At 44.8% G+C, this 7,500-nt stretch overlaps 1 protein-coding gene across 1 annotated transcript in view; it reads left to right on the forward strand.

Moving 5' to 3' along the window:
- The window catches only part of LOC124008691 (coronin-2B-like), a 24,227-nt gene that overhangs the window by 14,093 nt on the left and 2,634 nt on the right, over positions 1–7,500 (forward strand). The window contains exons 5-12 of the mRNA XM_046320196.1: positions 352–466; positions 656–762; positions 1,665–1,727; positions 1,760–1,790; positions 2,481–2,593; positions 3,496–3,589; positions 3,743–4,029; positions 5,969–6,037. Coding sequence (XP_046176152.1) covers positions 352–466; positions 656–762; positions 1,665–1,727; positions 1,760–1,790; positions 2,481–2,593; positions 3,496–3,589; positions 3,743–4,029; positions 5,969–6,037 — 879 coding nt within the window. The remainder of the gene's footprint in view (positions 1–351; positions 467–655; positions 763–1,664; positions 1,728–1,759; positions 1,791–2,480; positions 2,594–3,495; positions 3,590–3,742; positions 4,030–5,968; positions 6,038–7,500) is intronic.

Consider the following 7,500-nt stretch of genomic DNA (forward strand, 5'->3'; position numbering starts at 1 on the left):
ATCTGGTAATTCACTTGTAAATTTGGAAATCTATGAAAAAGTTGTTGATTTATAGTAAAATATTTTGTGTTGAAAATTAATACTATATTTTTCCATATTCTCTATGTGTCCGTTGACTGTCTAGTAGACAGATATAGAGATGATTCAGGAGAACATGACCAGATAATTACTCATACATCTAATCAAGGATTATAGAGTTGGAAAGAGGGTCCAGTCTTTAACATTATTACTCGTGTGTCGTGTGTGTGTCGTGTGTGTGTCTGTGTGTGTGTGTGTGTGTGTCTGTGTGTGTCTGTGTGTGTGTGTGTGTGTGTGTGTGTGTGTGTGTGTGTGTGTGTTGTGTGTGTGTAGGTGTCCAGCAGTAAACTCCACAGGGCCAATAAGGTGGTGTTTATAGGAGACCAGAACATGCTGTTTTCTACTGGCAGCTCACCATGGAACCAAAGACAGATCACATTATGGGATCCGGAGAGAGAGAGACAGACAGACAGACAGACACAGACAGACACAGACAGACAGACAGACAGACAGACAGACAGACAGACAGACAGACAGACAGACAGACAGACAGACAGACAGACAGACAGACAGACAGACAGACAGACAGACAGACAGACACACACACACACCATTCAATGTTTTATCTCTGACATGTAGGATGATCTGTCAGAGCCGCTGTCGGAGGAGGAGGTGGATGGAGGTGCAGGAGTCCTCTTCCCATTCTACGACCCTGATACACACCTCCTCTACCTGGCTGGCAAGGTAATCAATAGTGATCAATCACTCTGTCATGACCCTGATACACACATCCTCTACCTGGCTGGCAAGGTAATCAATACTGATCAATCACTCTGTCTAGACCCTGATACACACCTCCTCTACCTGGCTGGCAAGGTAATCAATACTGATCAATCACTCTGTCTAGACCCTGATACACACATCCTCTACCTGGCTGGCAAGGTAATCAATACTGATCAATCACTCTGTCAGGACCCTGATATACACATCTTCTACCTGGCAAGGTAATCAATACTGATCAATCACACTGTCATGACCCTGATATACACATCCTCTACCTGGCAAGGTAATCAATACTTTACAGTGCCTTGCGAAATTATTCGGCCCCCTTGAACTTTGCGACCTTTTGCCACATTTCAGGCTTCAAACATAAAGATATAAAACTGTATTTTTTGTGAAGAATCAACAACAAGTGGGACACAATCATGAGGTGGAACGACATTTATTGGATATTTCAAACTTTTTTAACAAATCAAAAACTGAAAGATTGGGCATGCAAAATTATTCAGCCCCCTTAAGTTAACACCATGTAGCACCACAACTGTGTGTGTGTGTGTGTGTGTGTGTGTGTGTGTGTGTGTGTGTGTGTGTGTGTGTGTGTGTGTGTGTGTGTGTGTGTGTGTTCCAGGGTGATGGTAACATTAGTGTGTGTGTGTGTGTTGTGTGTGTGTGTGTGTGTGTGTGTGTGTGTGTGTGTGTGTGTGTGTGTGTGTGTGTGTGTGTGTGTGTGTGTGTGTGTGTGTGTGTGTGTGTGTTCCAGGGTGATGGTAACATTAGGTGTGTGTGTGTGTGTGTGTGTGTGTGTGTGTGTGTGTGTGTGTGTGTGTGTGTGTGTGTGTGTGTGTGTGTGTGTGTGTGTGTTCCAGGGTGATGGTAACATCCGGTATTATGAGATCAGTTCTGAGAAGCCCTACGGTATTATGAGATCAGTTCTGAGAAGCCCTTTCAGTTCCTCACTGAGTATTACTCCCTACTGCCTCAGAAAGGATTGGGTAACACACACACACACACACACACACACACACACACACACACACACACACACACACACACACACACACACACACACACACACACACACACACACACACACACACACATATACACACAAACAGACACACACACACACACAAACAGACACACACACACACACAATACTGCCTCAAAGGTTTGGGGAAGCACACACACACACAAACAGACACACACACATAATACTGCCTCAGAAAGGTTTGGGGAAACACACACACACACACACACACACACACACACACACACACACACACACACACACACACACACACACACACACACACACACACACACACACACTACATGGACTGTGTCAAGGCTGTGTATGGACTTTATAAACAGATATGTTTAGTTGTTAATGGGCTTCTGTCCATTCATCCGTAGTCAAGATGGAGAGTTTGACTGTTTCTGCTTCATTCTATGGATACATTATACCTAATAACATGGAGCTTCATTCTAGTTTGACTGTTTCTGCTTCATTCTATGGATACATTATACCTAATAACATGGAGAGTTTGACTGTTTCTGCTTCATTCTATGGATACATTATACCTAATAACCCATTCAATGTTCCGTGATTCAGATTATAAATATACTGACATAGGGAACACCCTTGTGTTCACCTCTGACCTTGTGAACTCTGACCTCTCCAGGGGTCATGCCTAAGCGCGGTCTGGACGTGAGTTCCTGTGAGGTGTTCCGGTTCTACCGCTTGGTGACTGTTAAGGACCTGGTCGAACCGCTCTCCATGATCGTCCCTCGCAGGGTAGAATTACACACCACTCTTCGTGGACACCGGTTCTACCGTCTAAGTGACAATTAAGGACATATCTTTAATGTATTTCAGTGTAGAGGACTTAATGCAACTGTAACATCGACGCTTTGGCAATATTTACTCAATGTTTGTCATGCCAATAAATCAATTAGAGTTTTCAGAGAAAGAGAGCGAGGTAGAGGAGATGAAGAGAGAGAGAGAGGGAAGGGGAGAGAGGAAGAGAGAGGGAGAAAGCGAGGTAGAGGAGATAAAGAGAGAGAGAGAGAGGGAAGGGGAGAGAGGAAGGGGAGAGAGGGAGAAAGCGAGGTAGAGGAGATGAAGAGAGAGAGAGAGGGAAGGGGAGAGAAAGAGAGAGGGGGAAAGCGAGCGAGGTAGAGGAGATGAAGAGAGAGAGAGAGAGCGGGAAGGGGAGAGGAAGAGAGAGGGAGAAAGCGAGGTAGAGGAGATAAAGAGAGAGAGAGAGGGAAGGGGGAGAGAGGAAGAGAGAGGGGGAAAGCGAGGTAGAGGAGATAAAGAGAGAGAGAGAGAGAGCAGGAAGGGGAGAGAGAAAGAGAGAGGGAGAAAGCGAGCGAGGTAGAGGAGATGAAGAGAGAGAGAGAGAGGGAAGGGGAGAGGAAGAGAGAGGGAGAAAGCGAGGTAGAGGAGAGAGAGAGGGAAGGGGAGAGAGGAAGAGAGAGGGAGAAAGTGAGGTAGAGGAGATAAAAGAGAGAGAGAGAGCGGGAAGGGAAGAGAGAAAGAGAGAGGGAGAAAGCGAGCAAGGTAGAGGAGATGAAGAGAGAGAGAGAGAGCGGGAAGGGGAAAGAGGAAGAGAGCGAGGCAGAGAAGGAGATGAAGAGAGACAGCGGGAAGGGGAGAGAGAGAGTTCACGCAACTGTTTTATGTCCTCTCTCCAGTCCCCAAAGACCTTCCAGGATGACATCTTCCCCATGACAGCAGGCAACGAGGCGGCCCTGACGGCTCAACAGTGGCTCTCGGGGATCAATAGAGGTCAGTGTAACTGGGAGCCAAGATGGGAGACTATGGCTCGCAGTTGCATAGAAAGGCCTGTATAATAGGGAAACTGGCAAACCGGTTTGGACTCAATAGAGGGAAAAGGGTGCCATTTGGGACGCAGATTAAACCATTGTTCCACCCCGACAGGCCCGGTGCTGATGTGTCTGAAACCTGGCAGTAAGATAGCCAACCCCTACCCTGAGACCCTACCCAGGAGGGGGCTGAGCAACTTCCAGAGTGGGGGACCAGGAGAGACAGGGTCCACGGAGCAGACCTTCCTCCAGGAGCAGCTGGCCTACCAGGACGCCAAGTACCCCAGGGAAGTGGCTGATCTGTCGGGCTGGCAGCCAGACGAGACCCAGGCTCCGGGTTGGGCCTACACTCCCCACTGTTGTGAGCCCTCAGAGTGCCCTCCTCCCAGGACAGAGAGTGAGGTGCGTGGGATAGGCTGTCATAGGCTACACATGAAGGCCTACCTCCAGATGTTTTGTCTTTAGCCTATAGCCTGTTTTGTCTTTAGGTTTCAGAAAAACCAGAGTGTGTTTCAGAGTGTGTTTAAATCTGAGTGTGTTTTTTGCTCTGTGTTTCAGAGTGTGTTTCAGAGTGTGTTTCAGAGTGTGTTTCAGAGTGTGTTTCAGAGTGTGTTTCAGAGAGTGTGTTTCAGAGTGTGTTTCAGAGTGTGTTTCAGAGTGTGTTTCAGAGTGTGTTTCAGAGTGTGTTTCAGAGTGTGTTTGTTTCAGAGTGTGTTTCAGAGTGTGTTTCAGAGTGTGTTTCAGAGTGTGTTTCTGAGTGTGTTTCTGAGTGTGTTTCTGAGTAGAGTGTGTTTCTGAGTAGAGTGTGTTTCAGAGTGTGTTTCAGAGTAGAGTGTGTTTCAGAGTAGAGTGTGTTTCAGAGTGTGTTTCAGAGTGTGTTTCAGAGTGTGTTTCAGAGTGTGTTTCAGAGTGTGTTTCAGAGTGTGTTTCAGAGTGTGTTTCAGAGTGTGTTTCAGAGTGTGTTCAGAGTGTGTATCAGTGTGTTTCAGAGTGTGTTTCAGAGTGTGTTTCAGAGTGTGTTTCAGAGTGTTTCAGAGTGTGTTTCAGAGTGTGTTTCAGAGTGTGTTTCAGAGTAGAGTGTGAGTGTGTTTCAGAGTGTGTTTCAGAGTGTGTTTTTGTGTTTCAGAGAGTGTGTTTCAGAGTGTGTTTAGAGTGTGTTTCAGTGTGAGTGTGTTTCAGAGTGTGTTTCAGAGTAGAGTGTGTTTCAGAGTGTGTTTCAGAGAGTGTGTTTCAGAGTAGAGTGTGTTTCAGAGTAGAGTGTGTTTCAGAGTTTCAGAGTGTGTTTCAGAGTGTGTAGAGTCAGAGTGTGTTTCAGAGTGTGTCAGAGTGTGTTTCAGAGTGTGTTTCAGAGTGTGTTTTTCAGAGTGTGTTTCAGAGTGTGTTTCAGAGTGTGTTTCAGAGTGTGTTTCAGAGTGTGTTTCAGAGTGTGTTTTTGTTTCAGAGTGTGTTTCAGTGTGAGTGTGTTTCAGAGTTTCAGAGTGTGTTTCAGAGTGTGTTTCAGAGTAGAGTGTGTTTCAGAGTGTCAGATCAGAGTGTGTTTCAGAGTGTTTCAGAGTGTGTTTCAGAGTGTGTATCAGAGTGTGTATCAGAGTGTGTATCAGAGTGTGTATCAGAGTGTGTTTCAGAGTGTGTTTCAGAGTGTGTTTCAGAGTGTGTCAGAGTGTGTTTCAGAGTGTGTTTCAGAGTCAGAGTGTGTTTCAAGAGTGTGTTTCAGAGTGTGTTTAGAGTGTGTTTCAGAGTGTGTTTCAGAGTGTGTTTCAGAGTGTGTTTCAGAGTGTGTTTCAGAGTGTGTTTCAGAGTGTGTTTCAGAGTGTGTTTCAGAGTGTGTTTCAGAGTGTGTTTCAGAGTGTGTTTCAGAGTCAGAGTGTGTTTCAGAGTGTGTTTCAGAGTAGAGTGTGTTTCAGAAGAGTGTGTTTCAAAAGTGTGTTTGTGTTTCAGAGTGTGTTTCAGAGTGTGTTTCAGAGTAGAGTGTGTGTGTTTCAGAGTGTGTTTCAGAGTAGAGTGTGTTTCAGAGTGTGTTTCAGAGTGTGTCAGAGTGTTTCAGAGTGTGTATCAGAGTGTGTTTCAGAGTGTGTGTCAGAGTGTGTTTCAGAAAGTGTGTTTCAGAGTGTGTTTCAGAAGTGTGTTTCAGAGTGTGTTTAGAGTGTGTTTCAGAGTCAGAGTGTGTTTCAGAGTGTGTTTCAGAGTAGAGTGTGTGTGTTTCAGTTTAGAGTGTGTTTCAGAGTAGAGTGTGTTTCAGAGTAGAGTGTGTTTCAGAGTAGAGTGTGTTTCAGAGTAGAGTGTGTTTCAGAGTAGAGTGTGATTCAGAGTGTGTTTCAGAGTGTGTTTCTGTGTGTTACAGCTCCTTCATGCATTCTACAGACAACAAGAGGAGATCAGGGGACTGAGAGACCAGCTCAACCAGAAAAAGGTTGTATATACCGAGTGTTCTAAACATTAAGAACACCTTCCTAATATGGAGTTGCACCTCCCCCTTTTCTCCTCAGAACAGCCTCAATTCGCTGAATTCTGAGTGTTCTAAACATTAAGAACACCTTCCTAATATGGAGTTGCACCTCCCCCTTTTCTCCTCAGAACAGCCTCAATTGGCTGAATTCTGAGTGTTCGAAACATTAAGAACACCTTCCTAATATGGAGTTGCACCTCCCCCTTTTCTCCTCAGAACAGCCTCAATTGGCTGAATTCTGAGTGTTCGAAACATTAAGAACACCTTCCTAATATGGAGTTGCACTTCCCCCTTTTCTCCTCAGAACAGCCTCAATTCGTCAGGTCATGGACTCTACAAGGTGTCGAAAGCGTTCCACAGGGATGCTGGCCCACGTTGACTCCAATGCTTCCCACGGTTGTGTCAAGTTGGCTGGATGTCCTTTGGGTGGTGGACCATTCTTGATTCACACGGGAAACTGTTGAGCGTGAAAAACCCAGCAGCGTTGCAGTTCTTGACACAAACCGATGCGCCTGGCACCTCCTACCCCGTTCAAAGGGTCTTAATAAGTGTTTAGTTTTTGCCCATTTACCCTCTGAATGACACACAGACACAATCCATGTCTCAAGGCTTATAAATCCTTCTTTAACCCATCTCCTCCCACTTCATCTACACTGATTGAAGTGGATTTAACAAGTGACATCAATAAGGGATCATAGCTTTCACCTGGATTCACCTGGTCAGTCTGTGTCAGTGGAAAGAACAGGTGTTCTTAATGTTTTGTACACTCAGTGTGTGTGTGTGGTCTGGTATGTATATCTGGTCTGATTTGTGTGTGTGTGGTCTAGAGGTCGACCGATTATCATTTTTCAACGCCGATATCGATTAATTGGAATATTTGTAATAATGACAATTACAACAATACTGAATGAACACTTATTTTAACTTAATATAATACATCAATAAAATCAATTTAGCCTCAAATTAATAATGAAACATGTTCAATTTGGTTTAAATAATGCAAAAACAAAGTGTTGGAGAAGAAAGTAAAAGTGCAATATGTGCCATGTAAGAAAGCTAACGTTTAAGTTCCTTGCTCAGAACATGAGAACATATGAAAGCTGGTGGTTCCTTTTAACATGAGTCTTCAATATTCCCAGGTAAGAAGTTTTAGGTTGAGGTTATTATAGTATTTATAGGACTATTTCTCTCTATACCATTTGTATTTAATTTACCTTTGACTATTGGATGTTGTTATAGGCACTTTAGTATTTTGCCAGTGTAACAGTATAGCTTCCGTCCCTCTCCTTGCCCCTACCTGGGCTCAAACCAGGAACACATCGACAACAGCCACCCTCGAAGCAGCGTTACCCATGCAGAGCAAAGGGAACAACTACTCCAAGTCTCAGAGCGAGTGATGTTTGAAACGCTATTAGCGTGCACCCCGC

This window comes from Oncorhynchus gorbuscha, linkage group LG21 (genome assembly GCF_021184085.1).
Source record: "Oncorhynchus gorbuscha isolate QuinsamMale2020 ecotype Even-year linkage group LG21, OgorEven_v1.0, whole genome shotgun sequence".
NCBI lineage: Eukaryota > Metazoa > Chordata > Actinopteri > Salmoniformes > Salmonidae > Oncorhynchus > Oncorhynchus gorbuscha.